General features: G+C 49.3%; 1 protein-coding gene across 1 annotated transcript in view; it reads left to right on the forward strand.

Annotated features, from left to right (window-relative positions):
* B4GALT1 (beta-1,4-galactosyltransferase 1) overlaps positions 1–13,968 on the forward strand; it is a 46,570-nt gene extending 32,602 nt beyond the window's left edge. The window contains exons 3-6 of the mRNA XM_060101838.1: positions 6,096–6,283; positions 8,737–8,859; positions 10,757–10,861; positions 11,100–13,968. Coding sequence (XP_059957821.1) covers positions 6,096–6,283; positions 8,737–8,859; positions 10,757–10,861; positions 11,100–11,232 — 549 coding nt within the window. The 3' untranslated portion in view covers positions 11,233–13,968. The remainder of the gene's footprint in view (positions 1–6,095; positions 6,284–8,736; positions 8,860–10,756; positions 10,862–11,099) is intronic.
* The last annotated feature ends 5,929 nt before the right edge of the window (positions 13,969–19,897 follow it).

Here is a 19,897-nt window from a genome sequence, read left to right on the forward strand (position 1 = left end):
GTAGGAAAGAGGGTATTTCTGCAAACATTTGCACTGCCTGCAGACCTGCCTCTGGATCTGTGGGCTTGAGAGCCTGTGGGTTACTGTCGGTATTGCGGGGGTGGCTTTGTGATGGGCAGGGCATGTGTACAGAAGCAAAATTGTCTCTCCCATCACATAGAAATTCTGATTCTTTGAGACTCTGGGCCTCCGGTTGATGTTTCCAACCTCACTGCTGCTGTGTCTCTTGGTGGAGGAGGGGCCAGGTATAGTCAGCCCCCAAGCCATCATGGTCGGGGGATATGTGTGCTGGTGTACACACTGGGGCCTGACATCCAGGGAAGCCAGGGTGGTTTGGTGGATCTTCTAGAGACTGTTAGAACTTGGACAGCTGGGGCTGTGGTTTTCTGTAGTTGGTCATGTGTCCCCTGTTGCAATCAGGGAAAGGCTGCTCTTGCCTTAACCACAGGATTTGCCTGGGGATTAGACCAGATTCTGGTACCTTTCCTGAAAGCCCCACAAAGGCTGCTTGCAGGTGCAGTTCACAGGCCGAGGGAGCAGGTGAGGCATGAAATGGGGAAGTGGAATCCTTGCCTTAGCCCTTCCGGGGAGGCATTCTCTGCTTGCCCAATGCCATTGCCTCGTCTCCGATGTCTCTCACATGAATCATGCAACAGCTTCCAAACTGATCTTGCTGCCCTCATTTGGGGAGTAGGGCACAAATCCCTCCTTGACGCACAAAGCATAATTCTTGTTTAAAACCTCAGGGGCTCCTGAATAAAAGATGAAACCTTGAGTATTTTAGCAGAGTTCCCAGCCTCCCTCTCCCCCACCATGTTTTGGTCCACGTCCACCTTCGTGTCTTATTCTGGCTTTCCCAGTCTGTATTTCTTGTAGTTCCTTGAATGCTCTCTTTTCCTCACAGCCTTTACAAATGCTGCTCGCTCTTCTAGGAAGATTCTTCTCATGCCTCCCAACTAAACTTGGCTAACTTCTTGGAGGCCTTCTCTGATTTTCTAGAATTGGGTTTGTGTTTCCACCTCCACTTCTCCATATGTGGGCTCCAGAGCTCCTTCTCTTCCCTCCCGGGTAACTGTCCACCCTAAAGAGCTCATCACCCCATAACAATTGCCTGTTTAACTTGGAACTCCTCAAAAGCAAGGCTTGTGTCTTTTCTTTTTCTGTATCCCTACTGCTAAGCATGGACTAGACACCCAATAAAGGGCAAGAATGATATATGAGAAAGAGGGAGAAACAGGACCCTCTGATCCTCTCCTGTCTCTGGAGCTGGCTTTTCTTTTCTTTCTTATTTGATAATCACTTAATTGAGATATAATCACATACCATACAATTTACCTATTTAAAGTATATAATTCAGTGGCTTTTTAGTATACTCAGAGTTGTGCATCTGTCACCACAATCAGTTTTAGAACATTTTCATTAAGCCAAAAAAAAAAAAAAAAAACACCCTGTACTTCTTAGCTACCAATTCCTCCATTCCTTCCAGCCCTGGTAGCCACTAATCTACATTCTGTCTCTATGGATTTGCCTATTGTGGACATTTCATATAAATGTAATCTTATATGTGATCCTTTGTGACTGGTTTCTTTCACTTAGTATGGTGTTTAAAATTTTTTTGTGGATGTGTTTTCATTTCTCTTGGGTATATACCTGGGAGTAGAATTGCTGGATCATATGGTGACTCTGTTTATCCATCTGAGGAACTCCAGACTGTTTTCCAAGATGGCGGCACCATTTTGTATTCCCACCAGGAGGATTCTGTTTTCAGTGGACATACTACTTGCCTTCCCGTATATTTAGTATAAATGAGCGCTCTAGAAAAAGGTTTTAATGCCCTGGAGAGCCATCTGATGCTTTTTTTAAAAAATAAATTTATTTATTTATTTATTTATTTTTGGCTTCGTTGGGTCTTCGTTGCTGCATGCGGGCTTTCTCTGGTTGCGGCGAGCGGGGGCTATTCTTCGCTGCGGTGCATGGGCTTCTCATTGTGGTGGCTTCCCTTGTTGTGGAGCGCGGGCTCTAAACGCGTGGGCTTCAGTAGTTGTGGCTCATGGCCTCCAGAGCACAGGCTCAGTAGTTGTGGCGCACGGGCTTCGTTGCTCCATGGCATGTGGATCTTCCTGGACCAGGGCTCGAACCCCTGTCCCCTACATTGGCAGGCAGTAAATTCTTAACCACTGTGCCACCAGGGAAGCCCCATCTGATGCTTTTTAAAACATTTGTCCCTGCCGCCCAGATCTGCCAGAAGGGCACTGGGTTTGCTGCGTGAAGTGTCTTAAGGGTGTAGACTCTGCCAGGCTTCCCACCTCACGTCTCCTCCCTCTACACCAGGCCAGCACGCCTGTCCAGGCCCGGGCTTCTGTCCTCTCTGGATTGATCGCTGTTGGCTTTGCTTGACTGATACACCCACTGTCAGGATTGTATGCCCCGTCATAAACAGTTTACAGGCTTTTCTGCGAGCTTTGGTCACTGAGATAGTTGCCCTGTCCAGCTGTGGGAATGTCATATTGTTTTTTGGCCTTTCTTCTTTCTCCCTGTTCTCTCCCTCTGTTAAGCGGGGCCAGTTGCCCTAGAAGGAATGGATAAGTACAACTAACTCTTGTCTATCAGTGTAAGATGAAGCCTGCACTTAAAAAGCTCGGCCTTTCAGAGGGACACCTGCTCCCAGTGCACCAACTTCTCTATGCTGAGTATGACTTCCCAAGCTTATCACACATCTCTCAAGGTCTCTCTGACTTTTTTCTGCTGCTATAGAGGTCCTGATCATATGAGCCACAGGCTAACTCACTTGAGCCTTAATCCTTTTTAAAAACCCCTTCCTCCATCAGAGAAGCAGGATTTGGGAGGAATCTTGAAGCTGATTAGGAGGGACACATACAAACATGAGAGAAGGAGGAGTCTCCAGGTTGGATCTGAAAAGGTCTGACTGTTCAAGATGGATGGGAAAACCTACTCCTGTGTTAATGAGAGTAGCTGCCATTCGTTCATTGCCAGGCAGTGTGCTAAAGCCTTTTCATGCATTGTCCCTTTGAACACAACTCATCTGTTTTCATCCCTGTGCCCAAATGAGGAAATGGAGGCCTAGTGCTGTGATTTGCCCAAAGTCACATAGCTAATAAGTGAAGAAGCTGGCATTCCTGGGGTAAAAGTGCATGTGTCTGTCACAATTGTGTATTTGGCTTTGCCAGACAGTAGGTGCTTGACCAGTGTTTCCCTGAGTGAATAAAGTAGTGGATGCACTGGATGAATGTGCCTGATGAAGAGGGGCAGGGATGAGAGCTGGGTGTCTTCCCATTCCCTGGAGAGGAACGAGGACCTCCTGTTAATCGTGGTGATTGGCAGACTGCCCAGGGCCTTTCTTATCCAGAAAGTTACCCAAGGTGTTGTACCATTTCATCCAAAGAAGCCTGGAACTGACTTTTCTATAATCCCAGGGGAGGAAGAGAAACACACACACACACACACACACACACACACGCTTTCCACACACACACACACACACACACACACACACACACTCCTCATCTACCATTCTGCTGCTCTGGTGTTCCTAGGGGCCCTGGTAGGTACACCTGCAAAAGTGTACCCTGCCCTTTCCAGCTCCCAGGATCACACAGGTGAGGCTAGGCTGAGAGGGAGGGTGGGAGGAATGATGTATAGTTTTGGGTATTTTGGAAAACTGCCTCACTAGTTGTTAAGTGTGGGCCAGACACTGCAGCACCTTATTGAGTTGAAGGAGCTGTTACGCCACACACATGGAAAGGGATAGGACAGGTCTGCTCCTTGGGTTTCTCCTCCAGGCTTTCGCTCGTCTTGGGGCTTGGCACCAGAGGTACCCACTCATAGCTCCATATTTCTAGTTCCTGAGAGAGGAGAATGCTTGGTGTAGTCTCAGTCAGGCATCTGCTTAGATCAAACGGTCGTGGCCAGTAGACCAGGTCCTGCGGTTCAGACGTGGCCACCAACACCCTGCTCCTGTTACTGGGGAGTGGACCAAGAGAAGGGAGCATTGGGCAGCCACCCTTGGAGGCCTGCTACACAGCTGGGAAAAGGCTTTGTTGGAACATTGCCTTTTCACTTGTTGGGAAAATGTTCAATGGGGCTGAACTTTATTTCACAATGTTAGAGAAAGCTATCTCTTTTAGGGTCTTTATGGGGCTGGAGGAGGAAGATGGTACAGGCCTCTCTCCCATCACTGGGAGGTAGAAGGGTGTGGGAGGAATGAAGTTAATGTGATTTGGGATGAAGGTTGTTCCAAGATTGTTGAGATGATTAAATGATGCACCATGCTTGAAAAGTACTTACCTGTGCCTGGTGTATCATATCCCCCAGAGAATACTAGCCATGTGTTATTGTAATAATTCCAACAACTTCATATTCTTCATATGCACTTCGTAAACTTTGGCTGTTTTTTTTGACCTCATGACTTACACAGAATTAGCTGAAGGCAGAATTCTAAATGATTCTTAACTGGTGAGGCAGCCAAAGAACACCCTGAGTGCCACAGGGCACAGCCTTCTCCCTTTACCACGCATGGTGAGAAAGCTTTGTCACGGACTGAAGAAAGGAGCTCTTGTGTAAGATGTTTCACTTACTCTTCTGGGCTGCTTTTTCTGACTTTCTGGTACTTGTCTTTCTCGAGTGGTTTGTTTCCCTGAGTCACCCTCCTGAGACGGGGCTGTGGCACCGTCTGTGCTCTCTGTACTCAGAGCCTGGTGGAGTCCTGGAGCGAGGATGTTCAGCATTCTACCTTTGAGACTGTATAGCTACTGCAGGCCCTTCTGGGCCACATTTTTTCCCCAAAGCAGAGGGCCCTGATCTTGTTGATCCCAAGAGGTATTGGGAAAGAGCACTCAGTGAGGATTCCAGGGTGTTGGGCTCCAGCACAAGCTGTGTCACTTATGTGGCCTTAGTTTCTTCCTGGCAACGTTGGGAGAATTCTGGCCAGGATGAGAGCATGGGTATGGAGGGGCTTGTGAACTAAGTGTAAGGGTGGCTGTGTCGACACTGTTACTATCTTTACTAACCTGGGGTCAGGGGGATTGGTGATTGGTAAGAGCACAGACCCATGATGGTGACCCTGAGGGGCCCCTTAGGTCGGAGTCTCCCAAAAAGATTGCCATCTGCCATTGTATGTTGAAGTCCATCTTTGGTCTACTCATCCATCCATCCATCCATCCATCCATCCATCCATCCATCCATCCAGTGGTTATTTACTGAGATCTTATTATATGCCAGGCAGTATTCTAGGCAGTGGGTGAATAAAAAGTTTAAAATTCCAGCCTTCATTGACCTTATGTTCTAGTGGGGGGAGACTGGAAATAAACAAGAGAAGTAAATAAAATGTGAAGCACCTTTGCACCAACACACTTGATTCTGGGGGACCTGATGGTTGGCATCCTGAAGCAGGTGTCCTCCTCGCTCATACACACTGTGTCTACCATGCCGAGGATCACACTGCTCCCCACCCTACACTTTGAGCACCGTGAGGGCAGAGCTTGATTTGGGTTTGCCGTATTTCTCTGGCACCTAGTTTAGTGACAAACACCTGGAAGGCACACGATGTGATCAAACCATAGTCAACCACACAAAGCAGGTAGAAGTGAAAAAGTCCCACGGTCACCAGTTACCTGAGTGACCCGCAATTAGCTTATATATACTATATGAATAAATGACATGTACCTTTAAATGCCTTTCACGTAACAATGCCATCTTGATGATCATTTCCTTTTAGAGCCTCCTTATTTTTTGTAAACAGCTCTATTCCACTGTATGACTGTACCATGGTTTATTTAAGCAGTTTCCTGGTCATGCTTACGTCATTGCTTTGCCATCTTTTGTGTTGGTGCACGTGTGAACAGAGTGAACATGTTCACCTGTCATTTGCACACTTGCAAGTCCTACAGGGTAACTCCCAGAAGTGGGATTGCGGATTCAGGGAATGTCATTCGGTATTGAGTTGTAAAGCGAGGGCAGAACATGAGGCCCAAGAACGGTCTAATGACCACGTGGAGTGGACAAGTCACCAGTCCCCATGAGTGTTCCGCTCAAAGGCCTTACAGCATCTGATATCACTTTTTTTGTTTCTGCACCAGGCTGGAGAATCCATATTCAACCGTGCGAAGCTCCTCAACGTTGGCTTTAAAGAGGCCTTGAAGGACTATGACTACAACTGCTTTGTGTTTAGTGACGTGGACCTCATTCCGATGAACGACCATAACACCTACAGGTGTTTTTCACAGCCACGGCACATTTCTGTAGCAATGGATAAGTTTGGATTTAGGTAAGAGCTGTTCACCGGAATCTGCAGAAAACATATTTGTCTCTTATGTGACAACTAGGGAACGCAATTCCTCCAGCCCAGGAGGAGTGCCTCTTAGGCTCTGGAGGAGAATGCCTCCTCTGAGAACTGGGTGCTTTTTAAGCCCATAGTCAGTTATTATTTAAGGAGGAAAATGGAGTCCAGAAACACCTATACCTCTGCATATCCAGGCAAGAAGAGTTTTTATATTTGGGATGGTGTTCGTCTTTAGGCTCCAAACAGCAGCTGTATTACCTCACTTTCTTCTCTCCCCTTCCCCACACAGTTTGGGAAACAAATTGGAATCATCTTCCCCCAGTAAATTCTTGGGCTTGGACACTTCAGTAGATGTTCCTTGGCACTTTAAGAAGGAACATGGTTCTGTGTCCCTGCAAAGCACAGGCTTCTGCTCAAACACTGGGGCTCAAACTTCTCCACCAAAATGCCTCTTGTGAGGAAGCCGGCTGAAGCCTGTCCCCAGGAGCGGCAGTGTTATCTAAAGCACATTGTCACAGGTGGAAAATAGCCTGATAGTCCTTTTTTTTTTTTAATCTTAAAAAAGAAATTTGCGTTTTGTTCTGTAATTTAGCCACGTTTGTATCAACATAAAATTGTTTTAAGTTACCTATCAGTTGGGAACCCTGAGTTCTCCCTCCCTCTTCTGAGTCAACACGGGAGCTCTGGGAAGCTGCGCTGCGGGTACCCGTGTGCTAGGCATCCCTGGCCTCGGCTGACTACCGCAGTGTGGCAGGCCTCTGCCGCCCAGCAATGCCTTGGTTTAGATACAACAACTTCTTTCAGACTCATTTATTCTCATCATTTCTTTCTGTCCTCCCTTGCTGGGAGCATGAGGGCTGTGAGATGAATGTAGGGATGCTCTGAAGTCCTTCCCCCAAATTAAAGACATTCAGACCATAAACTTACTGTCTTAAAGGGGGGAAATTTGACTATAAACGGCACTCTGCACCCTCCTATCTTCCCCCCTCCCTTCCTGTTTGTGTATCTTCTTCCCTTTGAGATACACCAGCTCCTCTGAGTTCCTCCCTTGAAGCGTGGTGGTGCTTACCTAATTCTTTACCACAGCACCGTGTCTGTTTTACCTAGAACTAGTTAGGCTTGGGAGATGGCGCAGGTAGGTAAGAGAAAGCAGCAGAGACAACAAAACCAAATCTTGTCAAAATAGCATATACTTCCCCCTTGAAGTGGCTAAGAGTCCATTTCTATAAGAACACTGATTATGAAGAAGCCTTAATGGCCTGGCTACCTCTGGTTCAAACCCTCACATTACAAGTGCAGACTGTAATGTGCAGTATGCCAAAGGGGGATGACTTGGCACTTAAATGATGACACCTAGTTACAAGTAGATTATTTTTGATTCATTAAAGCAGGCCCCCCAGGGATCTTTGCTTGTGTATGCTTGCAGTCAGAATTCCGGAATGTATTTGAAAATAATAATTGCATCTTTTTTTCATATGTTCTCTATGGTTTGGCTGACTTCCCCCTCAAAGTCTGAGTTAGAGTTTTCCTTCATTTGTGTGGTGGGTTTTGGTCTCTTTGGATTACAGTAAGAGCCCAAGTGTGGTTTGGAGCTGCACACAGGGTTGTCACAAAACCACAAGCTTTAAAAGACCCACAGGAAGGCCTTTGCTTGGCCTCTAGGCATGTCCAGATTCTTAACATTTCTCGTCAGTTCTTCCTCTGAGTCCCTCAGGAGTCCACAATTCATAACCACTCAAATATCGAAATACAAAAAGGTTTGGAAGGATGAGAGCCCAGATGCCCTATTCCTTGAAAATGTGTCAAAATAGATTCACCATTATACATTTTGCTAAGTCAGGATATGGTAGAATTTTCCAAGAAAATTTTATTTTAGCAAATTTTCAGAAATGCTGTCTTGACTGTTGGGTGTTGAAGTGTTGAAGCCAGTATATCTCTGGAAGAATGAAAGCTAGACCGTAGATGGGCTGGGGGTGGAAAGGGGGGGTTGGCAGGGTGGGCACAGGAGACTCTAAAGCAGTTGCAGTTTCTAGGACCTTCTGGACAAGGATTTCCTGTGCAGGAGCAAGCAAGACACATGGGAAGCAGGTTCCTGAGTGGTGCAACAGAACTGGGCTTATGTTCTCGTCACAGACTGATTTTCTAGATAACCACAGGGGCAACACAATGTTCTTAGAAAGAGCAAGATTCTACTTTTTGGTATCTGTGTCTTCTCTAAGGTAATCTTGAGTCTGATCTGAAAACAAAACAAACAAGGAGAACCCGCATAAATCCCTAATTTAAAAGTTCCAGAGAATAAAAATAACTTTAGAAGTGTTTATATTTTGAGCAAGCTTTATTTCAAAAAGTCAAAACTTACTAACCACTGGTCGTGTGTGTGTGTGTGTGTGTGTGTGTGTGTGTGTGTGTGTGTTCTGGTTTTTGTTTTTTTCCCCCAGCCTACCTTATGTGCAGTATTTTGGAGGTGTCTCTGCTCTAAGTAAACAACAGTTTCTCACCATCAATGGATTTCCTAATAACTACTGGGGCTGGGGAGGTGAAGATGATGACATTTTTAACAGGTAATGGTCACGAATTAGATCTCTTTCTTCCGTGCCTCCCTTCACTTCTGGTCTTTCTACCAGTGCTTGGTTATTCTGCAAGGATTGACTCTCAGGAGGAATGCAGTTCCCACCCAGCCCAAATTCTTAGGTGTGCCCTGCTGTAGGTGCTATAGGTGATAAAGAGTGTCTTTAGGTGGGACTTCCCTGGTGGCGCAGTGGTTAAGAATCCACCTGCCAATTCAGGGAACACGGGTTCCAGCCTTGGTTCGGGAAGATCCCACATGCCGCGGAGCAACTAAGCCCATGTGCCACAACTATTGAGCCTGCGCTCTAGAGCCTGCGAGCCACAACGACTGAGCCTGCGTGCCACAACTACTGAAGCCCACTGAAGCCCATGCTCTGCAACAAGAGAAGCCACCGCAATGAGAAGCCTGCGCACCCCAACGAAGAGTAGCCCCCGCTCTCCGCAACTAGAAAAAGCCCGCGCCCAGCAATGAAAACCCAACGCAGCCAAAATAAATTGAAAAAGTGTCTTTAGGAAAAGTAGCTTCTGTGATTTTTGCATTACCCTTTTGGAAAATGTAAAATAAGAACCACGTGAAGGGGTGACTTTACTTTGACTCATGCTATGTGGCCATCCACACCCTGGACCTCTTTGTAAGCTGGTAAACCTTTATCATGTGAGTTGTCATCACAGATGGTAAAAAACCATTTGTTCGTGGCATTTGAAACCACATTCTGCTCACTTCTTCCTGGCAATGGAATTTCCAACCCTGCTGGCTGCAGGCAGAAAGCACCTTCTCCCTCTGGGAGCCAGTCTGAACTTGTCACTGAGTTTGGTATCAGAATACACCCTAGTGCCTTTCTGAATTGGAGTACGTTAATTTGATAATTAACGGAAGGTGTCTGTCAGAGCAGCACCCAAAGTCATTTAAGGTTAGCTTCGTGTGGGAGCTTGACATCAACCCAAATCTTTAATACAGGCCTTGAAGAAAACTTACGTTTTAGAGTGTCCAGATTTGTTGTCAGTATGCAGAGCGCTGGGCCAGGTAAGTCCCTGTGTTAGGTATTATAAGTAATCTAGAGGTGATTTAAAGTATATGGGAGCTATACCCCAATAAAAATTAAATAAATGAATAAGGCTTAAAGAAAAGTATATGGGAGGATGAGGATGTGCATAGGTTATGTGCAAATGCTACACCATTTTATATAAGGGACTTGAGCATCCACTGTGAAGGGGGGGTGTTGTCCTGGAGCCAGTCCCCCGCGGATACTGAGGGATGACTGTGTTATATCCCTTTCCGACACTGGCACTGTTCTTGGGGATGCTAAAAGCTCTAAGAAGGCCTCCATGATGTTGTCTTTGCCCTTCTTTCCGGCTTCATCTCTGGCCACTTCCTACCCCAGACCCTGTTCACCAGTCCCCAGAAGCTTGTGGTAATCCCTGAGGGCACTGTGCTTGCTGTCACCTCCCTGCCTTTGCCTGTGCTGTCCTAACTGCCCGAAATGCTCTGGCAAAGCACCCACTCATCTGCAAGATTTGGCTTTGCCTAGTCTTGCTCAGGTAGAGTTGGTTGCTTCTCCCTCTGTTGAGCGCATCCCCACCCTTCCCTCGTCCCCTCCGTACTGGCACCGATGGCCCTGTGTTCTAAGCACCCACATTATAAAGTCCATGAGGGCAGACACCCCCAGTGCTTGGCACAGGGTGGTCACCAACACGATCTAGAACCAGTGGTAAAATGTTATGGGAAAGGCGTGTGAGTTTTAAGCAATGCCTGTACACTGGGCTGGGGTGTGGGCCGGGTGAGAACAGCTGACAGGATGGTGGACAGGACAAGAGTCCTGCAGCTGGAACTGTGGGACCCGAGCCTTATGGAAGCTCTGTAATGACGACTTGTCTCTTTATGCCTTACAGATTAGCCTTTAAAGGCATGTCTGTATCTCGCCCAAATGCTGTGATCGGCAAGTGTCGGATGATCCGCCACTCAAGAGACAAGAAAAATGAACCTAATCCTCAGAGGTGTGTCCTGTGTTTTATTCTCTCCCCTGTGTGTGTTTCCTTCTTTCCCCTTTCAGGTGGGGCAGGCTGTAGGAATGAAGCTCTGGAATGGGCTTCATGCTTTGAGGGTTCAATCCATGGGACAGGATTGGAGTAGGAGTGGGGAGGAGGGGCCAAAAAGTACAAATGTTGAAAATTTTTTTTTTTTTTTTAAGATTTTTGTTTTGGCTTCAACCCTTTGCCCGTTTGTTCCTTGTAGGTTTGACCGAATTGCACACACAAAGGAGACAATGCTCTCTGACGGTTTGAACACACTCACCTACCTGGTGCTGGACGTGCAGAGATACCCGTTGTATACCAAAATCACAGTGGACATCGGGATGCCGAGCTAGCATTTTGGTGCACTGATAAGAGACCTGAAAATGGCCAGGGACCTCTGCTGTGTGTCTCTGCCAATCTGCTGGGCTGGTCCCTCTCAATCTTACCAATCAGAGTGATAGACCCTCTCGGCTCATCATTCAGACGCCTTTCCAGATGACCAGGACGAGTGGGATATTTTGCCCCCAACTTGGCTCGGCATGTGACTTCTTAGCCCCACGAGGTGTATGTAAGCATAGCAACTGTCAGCCTTTGGGGGGTTCTCAACATGTTCACAGTGTCACCCCAAAGAATCAGAGCTATACACAGCCCCAAATTTGGTGACTGTGGGACTCATTCCCTGCAAAAAAACTGCTAATTTGTTGTGATATAGGTAAGAATTTCGCTTTAAATTGTGGTATTATTACTTTATGAAAAATTGGAGAGTGCTGCTGAAATTGGATTGGTGTGATGTTTTTTCGGTGTCACATTATAACAGAAAAACACGATTTCAACCATTCTCATTTTACCCCCTTCTCCCCACCTTCTTTCCGTGGTATGCAACTATTACAATCACTGTGTGTGTGTGTGTGTCTTTCCTTAGCAAAAGAATTTTAAAACTTGAGCCTTGGACCTCTCGCCCTGCTAACGTGTGAGTTCCAAGGCAACTTTAGCCACCAGAGCAAAAGCCTTGGGTGTTCTCACGTTCAGTGGCCTTTCTCCAGATTGTCTGATTTCTGAATGTAAGTCCTTTTTTTAAATAGCAGTTTGTAGTATTTTAAAGAAAGAACAAATCAGGTTCTAATTACGAGCTAGCTTGATTTTGTGTTGATCCAGAATTGCATAGTGTTTAGTCATGGCAATTTATTTTTCTGAGCATGCTATATAAACTTGAATTTCCCATGTATTTTTATTGTGGTGTTTTAAATGTGGGGAGGGGACTGAGCATTTTTTAAGGGAAAAAATAATGTATGCTGTAGTGGCCACACATGGGCCTCTGATGTAGCTGGCAGGCCAGGTTTTCTGAAGAGCAGAGTCATCTTTGGGCCACTTGATGAGAGCTAGGCCTCCACATCAGCACTACTGAGCTGGACTCCTGGGGGAGACAGAAGCCTCGGCCTGCCTGGCTGACCTCTCCACCTCCCTCCCCTCCCCCCGGTGGGCAGGGCTGAGGGAACCCTCACCTCCTCAGACTGACCCCAAGACCTCCCGCTAGGGCCCTAGGCTCTGGAGCTGTAAATGACAGCCGTGAGGGTTGTTCACTGGCCCTTAGCCAAGGCAGGAGGAGGAAGCCTCCCTCTGGCCCCTGGGTGCTGCCTTCTGGGCTCTGATGGCCACGCTGCCTGGCCCACCTTGCAGGACCGGTTCTCCTTCCTCTTCCTCCTTCCTCCCTTCTGCTGCCTTTCTCTTCCCTCTCCCCCTTTTTGTTCCTTTGCCTCTTGCCTGTTCCCTAAAACCGGCCTGTGGCACTCAGGGTCAAACAGACTATTCATTCTCCAGCGTGAATGTGCCTTTTAATTAGAGATCTAGAAAGAAGTTCAGCTGAACCCACCCACAGTCCCCCACGACCACTCTGGTGCCTAAAGCCTCCCATTCCCCCTCAGGTTTTTAGCAGGTGCTCCCACTTCAGGGAGGCTGACCCACAGCCGTGTCTTCCCCAAGCCCACCTCTGCTGCCAGAGGTTTTAGCCTGCCTGGGGTGAGATGCACAAGGCAGTTCCCGCCACTGGGCACCCTTGCTGGGTCCAGCCTGGGCTGAGGGCTTAGAATTCAGCTTTCTAACCCCAGGGTGAACCTTACAGCTGGTGGCAGCCTGGAAACCAGCCCTCAGTGTGGAGGCTGAGCTGATGCCTGGCCCCAGTCTGAACCTGTGCCTTTATCACTTTGAGCATCTCACATGCTAACGTGGTTCTTTTTCCAGAAGCCTTTAGATTGGTTACAAATTATTTTCCACTGCAGAAGCAGCTGGGCTATGCAAAGAGTATTCCTTCTGTCAGTTCCCCACTCCTTAACAGTGATTGTTGATAAAGCCAGGAATGTACTGACAGGGAGTTCTGGGAAATGCAAAGAATGAAGGCCTCTTTTTCTATCCCCAGATCCTGACTTTTCCAAAGTGCCTTAGAAGAGAGGAGACAAATATCCTGGGTGGTAACCTCTTTGTTACTTACTTTACTCTTAAAACAAATTTCTGACTTTTTTTTCTTTTTTGTTTTCCTATTGCATTTTCTTTCATGTTCCATTGTAATGGTCAAGTATGTGGTTCATTCTCAGGACCAAGGGAAATCCTGCTGCGCCTCTTCCCCATTTGCTGATCTTCCGGTGCGCTAATGGGGTCCCAAGGTTAGGCCAGGGCTGAGGGTTCAGGGACCATTTCCTTCACCTGGAAGTTGTCACCGTGAAGTTGTCATGTGCTGTGGCTTTCTCTATTTCTGTCCATTCTGTTGCTGGTGACCCTGTAAAGTGGCCTTTGGGAAAGATCAGAGGGCAGAGGTGGCATAAGAGGGTAAAGGAAATGCTGGTGCTGACTCTCAGCCTGGGCAGGGTCTCTGCTGACCGGAGGGCTGGATGTGGGGCACCCCACACGGCTGGGAGGGGAGCGTCCCTGTCCTAGAGACCTGTTGTGCTCTGTGTATTTCGATTTCCCGTGTATGCAAATGTATGTATTTACCATTGTAAGTGGGGGAATGTCTGACCTTGGTGTTCAAAATAGAACTGTATTTTTGCCTTTAAAAGCCAGTAATATAACGTGAATAAATGACCCTATCTTTGTAACGGCAGGTGGTTTCTCTTCTGATGTAAGGGGTTTGGGTTCTCCCAGAGCTGGAGGGCAGTGACTGGGGCTGCCTGCTGGGAGGATGTGAGGAAAGCAGAGGTCTGCCTCCTGTGTCTGCCTCACGTGGGAGGCTGGGGGGTTGGGTGGGGGGAGGAGGTGGTGCCTCACCTGGCTACGCTCCACAGCCCTGCCTGGGATCACACAGGGTGCACGCACCTCACTGGGATCACACAGGGTGCACGCACCTCACTGGGATCAGCCATCTCCCCATCTGAGCCTCATATTCATATCTGTAAAATGGGAGTAATAACATGTAGAGACTTTTTGAGGCTTAAAAGAGATGATGTGTCTGAAACACAATGACTGACACCTCACAGGTACTCACTGTGCAGCAGCTGGTGCCACTTCAGAGTAGAAGTTTCCCCAGCAGTTCTCTGGCCACATTCTGCTGTTTTCCACCAACGCCAGCATGGTTCTGAGATAGTTCTCAGAGCCATTTACACAAGGTGTTCACAGGGTAGCTTAGATAAATAAGCTTTCTTGTCAGCCCCAGGAAATTTAACCAGACGCTCTCAAGGGTCTTAACTGTGACCCAAGGACTTGAGACAGTAAGTACCCTGGGCACCACCTGCTCCTCCTCTGCAGCGCCCCTGGGATCAGGCATCAGCAGTCTCTGACATGCTGCTTCGATTGAGTCGGCATCTGGCAGAAATGGGCTGGAGGAAACCAGTGTGCAGGAGAGGTCACTCCCGCCATGCAGGCTGAGGGGGCTGCAGGCCCTGCTGGGATGGAGCCGGTTGGGAAACAGAGCAGGAAGGGCAACCCCTTGTAGCCCCACCAGGGCCATCTGGCTGTCTCCACCCATCCCTGTGACTGCTGGAAGGAGCCCTAGCGGCCTCAGGCTTGAGCAGAGGTGGCTGGTACTCAGATCTGACTTTCCAGCCAGGAGACTCCTTTGGACAAAGTGCTGCCTTACAGGGCTTTCCAAGCTGTAAGGTCTGGGTTAAGTGGGGCACGCTTCCCTCCCCAAAGTTGCACATATCCACGCAGATGCATATATGCTGACATGTGCCTAGGAGAGGCCAGAATGCTTGGGTTCAAATCCTATTGCTCCTTCCTAATTCCACGACCTTGAGTGAGTGATTTAGCCTCTCTGTGCCTCCGTTTGTTCATCTGTGTAATGGGGATAACAGTACTTCTTTCATAGTATTGTCAAGTGAATTAATCTTATAAAGCACTCAGACTGGCTCATAATAAGCATTATACATGTTACAAATATTTGTTAAATTTTTAAAAGTGCAGGTGAACACGTGCTGAGATGTACATAGAGACTGCTGTGCACACATTACCCACATATACACATGCACACACCAGGTGTGCTGGGGATCTCCCTTTTTTCCTCTTCTAGGGCACGTGTCTGTGGCAGATGGGTGAGTGGATCTCAGGGCAAGTGACCGCTCCTCTTCTGGAGACACCCAGGACCTCACCAGTGCTGCTTCCTCACCCCTTCCTGCCTCCCCTGAGTGAAGGTGTTTGGACTGGCAGCCTTGGTAATGGAGGGGGGCTTGAACCCCGCCTTGGTGGGCTCCAAGGTACCAGGGAGGAAGGGGGCCAGGGCCAGGCTCTTGGGGTTGCTATTTCCTTGAGAAGTGCCCTTAGTCTCCCACTTCACCTGAGAACCAAACCAAGTCTGAGCCAGGCAGGGCCCAGTAGCCGTGGGTGTGGATTTGGTGGACACCAGCCCCTGCCCACCCCCCGAGTATAGTATCTCTTTTCCATGGGAGAATGTGACCTGGATGCCTAATCACTGATGTCCTTTGGAAGCAGGGCTGTGGTGCCCAGGCGGGTGGGTGCCCATGGAGGTATTGATATATGAATAAAACCTCTCCAGGCAGGAGCATTTGCTGCTGGTGACAGAGGAAAGCTGTGTGGGGAATATGGGGGAGAGGTTGAGGAAATGAGAAAATGACTGAGTTCTAGGTGTTGCCAAGTATCCACCACACTCCCAGGCTCCCCTCCTCCTGTTTCTTCCAGGAGGTGGGAGTTCGGACATTCCTAGGCCAATTTCTTCTTAGAACTGGAACTTCTTCCCCCATCAGAAAGGAAATGAGGTTTGCCTGGCTGAGCCGGTTGTGCCAGACAAACCTCATTTCCTTCTCTGGCACAGTCCCCGGGCAGGGAACGTGGCTGCTGCCTTCATCTGGGCTCCAGGACCTGTACCCAGGCTGGGAGGCAAAGGAACCGGCGGTGTATGGATGTCATGCGAAGTGATAGGGTCAACGGACCAGAAACCAGAGGACCGTGGTATTCCCAAGATAGCTGCCCTTGCGCAAGTTGTGTGCCAGGTCACCAGGGAGGGGTCCCGGGAAGAGGGCCAGGAAGAAGCCATACAAACAATGGTCATTATGTCTGGCCCTCTGCTTTCCCATTTGCTGTGTCACTCTGTGCAAGTCCACTCCCCTCTCTGAGCCTCAGTTTGCTCTTCTGTTTTATGAATCCACCTCTGGCCTCTCCTGCCAGAAGGAAGTGCCGTGGTCTTGGGTTTCCCCTTGTCCCTGAGGCTCACCCTTTATACTGCCTTGAAGAAAGTCATTTTATCTGAGTCTTCATTTGTAAAAATAGCGGGATCACCCCTGCCTTCCCTCCTCCTTTCCCAGGAAGGCCTTGAGCATCGCAGGATCATCTGCTAAAGCTCTACCTGGTGGGGCAGGCTGAGATGCTGTGGCTTCGCCATCTCCCTCTTCTGCCAGTCCCCTCCAAGCTCCGGCAGACTCCTTTCACCTGCTCCCCCTTAGGTTTTCCAAACTCAGGCTTCCTGATTATCCCATTGGCCCTGAGGGAGAAGCGCAGGAGGGAGTGTTTGTTGCATGCAGCAGTGTTTTCACCCTGCCATTCCTCATAACACTGAAAACCTAGAAGCCACCATCAATGGGAGACTGTGCTAAGTAAAATGAGGATCATCCAAACAATGAAGTACCAGGCGACCACTGAGAATGATGAAGTGGATCTATACTTATTGATTAGAAAGAGGTCTGAGGGAAGAAAGCAAACTACAGAATGGTATTTCCACATATGGCAGGAAAATGTCTGAATAATTTAGTGCAGAGATTATTCTGCAGTTGTTTATGGGAGCAGATGCACGAGCGATAAAATGAAGAGATGATCTCCCTTCTCTGCACAGACAGTGTGGCCAGGCTCCCATTCTGGGGTAACAACCTTTAGTGTTTTGGGGGCTGCCTGAGGGCCGAGGCCTTTAACAAGTTCTAGCCCCGTTGAGAGAATGAGCTGGGTTGCTCCCCAGGGGAGTTGCATTCCATGAAAGTGCCCAGACTTGGAAGAGAGACGGGGGCTTCCTCCTATGGGGGGAATGATGGAGGCCTGTGCCCTGTTCACATTGAGGGGGGACGTGGCATGCTCTGGGGATGTCCATGGAGGCTGGACGGGATCAACTCGGGCTGGAGAGCTTCTAGCGGTTCTCTCGGATTTAGAAAAAGTTAGGACAGTTTTGCCGCTCTTTCCTGAGTTCCATTAAATATTTGTGCCTGTTATACTTGGGTAATAAAAGTGTTAACCAACAGAAAAAATGGCAGGGATGGAGGCACTGTGCCCTGGCTCTGGAGGGGCAAGATTGGCCTGAGGAACCTGATCAGGGCCCTGGGAGGACTATGAACCCAGCAGGAAACCGGGGCGATCCCACTGCCTGTGGATCTCTGGCCCCGGAATCCAAGTGTCCTGCTGCTGAGGGAGGCCCTGACATCTGGATTTTGACACAGACCCAAGCCTGCAGCTATCGTAGATTCATTTCCGGGCCAGATGTGAGTGCCAGACAATTGGCGTGTCCTCCTGGACCTTGTCCCTGCCTGGGAGGCTTGTGCCACAGGAGGGAGGGTAGCAGGTTGTGACCAGTAAGAGTGCACGCCACTATCTTTGATGCTCTGTCTGGTAGGGTGCCAAGAGCTGGCTGACGAGCCCTGCACCCCACCCCCTCGCTCAGCTCCACGGGGGCCCAGCCAGCTGGAGCTTCCTGCACTGAGAGCCTTGGTCAGGGTGGGCCACCAGTGGTTATCCGGCTGGGAACTTGGGCCATTGGTGGGGCCTTCAGAGTACTCCCGTTCTGTGAAATGTCCCGTTGCTGTGTGTTCAGCGACTTTGCTTTCCCCTGATGACAGCAGCGCAGGAGACAGGCCAGCTCCCAGGCCCCAGCTCTCTGGTTCCCCACTTCACCAAAGGCACGTCTGTAATGAGGGAGGGAATAGGACGACTTGGCGAACTGCTGCACTACTGTGATCCCTTACATGGCTTCTCCCCTTATGAGCACACCTGGCCCTTTTTGCGCTGCGTTGCTCATTACGGTAATCCCCATCATGAGAATCATAGGTTCAGGGAGGTCATGTGACTTGCACAAGGTCACATAGAGTTAGTGTCCGATCCAGGAGTCCCAGCCCGGGGATCTGGCCACAGAACCATGATCCAGCCACTCATCCAGCCTCAGCTGCTCTCTCTCCACAAAACAGTGTGAGAGCTGGAGGCCTGAGGCCGAGTGGTGCCCAGCCTCAGCCAGAAGACACGGCCCTTGCTTCGAGCCTGGCCTCAGCAGCATCGCCAAGAGAAGTGCAGTGTAGAGAGGGGGCTAGAACCAAGATCTGGTTTCTGTTTTGTGTTGTTTGGGTTTTGTTTTGTTTTCCTTTTACAGTTTTAGAGGACTTGGGAATCTGGCATACTTTGTGGCAGCAGCTCCCTATACCAGGGACATTAATGCGGCCTCCATCTGGGAGACACATGGGAGTGGTTAACACTGAAATCATCCACCAGGATGCAGGGGGCCTGGGTCATGGGTACAGGGAGGAAGGGAGACCCCTGAGAGCTGAGGACCCACGCGGACCTGAAGAAGCAGCTGGGCTCCTTTTTGCCTGTGGACGCGTCGCTCTGTGAGGCGAGAAGCAGCCCCTGGTTCACAGACAGTACAGCTCCTTCATTGCAGTGCTCAGCCCTGTCCCTTCCCTGGGCTGACACTTGGTGTCCAGGGGGGCTTGGCACAGTATTGTCCCAAGGCTGCTGGGGACCTGGGGAGGGCGGAGAGACAGGCAGCTCTGCTGAGGCCTGGACTCCTGCGCAGCTCTCCCTAGGCACCTCTTCTCCCCCCGTGCACCCTCTCCCCAAAGGAGGGCAGCCGCCACACCATTCCCAATCCTCCCAAACCTTCTTAGCCAATGGCATTTTCCTAAATGAAACCAGGGGCTGTGTCTGATGATTCATGGTTTTTAGACAGGCTGAATCAAGAGTTCTAAAAATCTCTGCTGGGTTTAACTTCATCAGACTCCAGACCTCAGTGATTTATGTTTCATGCGGTTTGCTCTGGATGGAAGCTGACCCAGCCACAATGTGAAATGGAACGAGGAGAACTGACCATCTGATGCTGAGAACGGAAGAAATCTCCACCGTGACCAATTTGTTGGGCAATGTCTCTCAGATGCCAGCCTGGGCCCTGCCTGCCAGCTCAGAACATGCTGTCTCTGACTCAGGTGCTGGGGCTCAACTTCGTCTCTTGCAGGCCCTGGGCTTGGTACCTGGTGGGCTTGGCTAATGACCTTGGCCCTGCTGGCTCCGTGGGGCCTGTGGGTACTCTCGCCACCTTGGGCCTGCCCTGCCTTGCAGGTTCACTGCCCACACCCTCCAGAAGACTTTTCCAGAGCTTTTCTTCATAGGAAACAAGGCCTGCTAGGTCTTTCCCTGGCCCTCCACTGACCCTGAGGTGAGCACACATCCTAGCACACTGCTGGGGGTGCCTGGCTTTGGGAGGATGAAGGCAGGAGAGAAACCTGAGGAAGCCCTGGACTGGAAGACCAGTGTTGACTGGCTAGGTGACCAAGACCAGATGATCTCTGATCCCCATCCAGAAACTGGGTGGGGAGGCTGTGAGAGCCTGCT

Source organism: Mesoplodon densirostris, chromosome 6 (genome assembly GCF_025265405.1).
Source record: "Mesoplodon densirostris isolate mMesDen1 chromosome 6, mMesDen1 primary haplotype, whole genome shotgun sequence".
Taxonomy (NCBI): domain Eukaryota; kingdom Metazoa; phylum Chordata; class Mammalia; order Artiodactyla; family Ziphiidae; genus Mesoplodon; species Mesoplodon densirostris.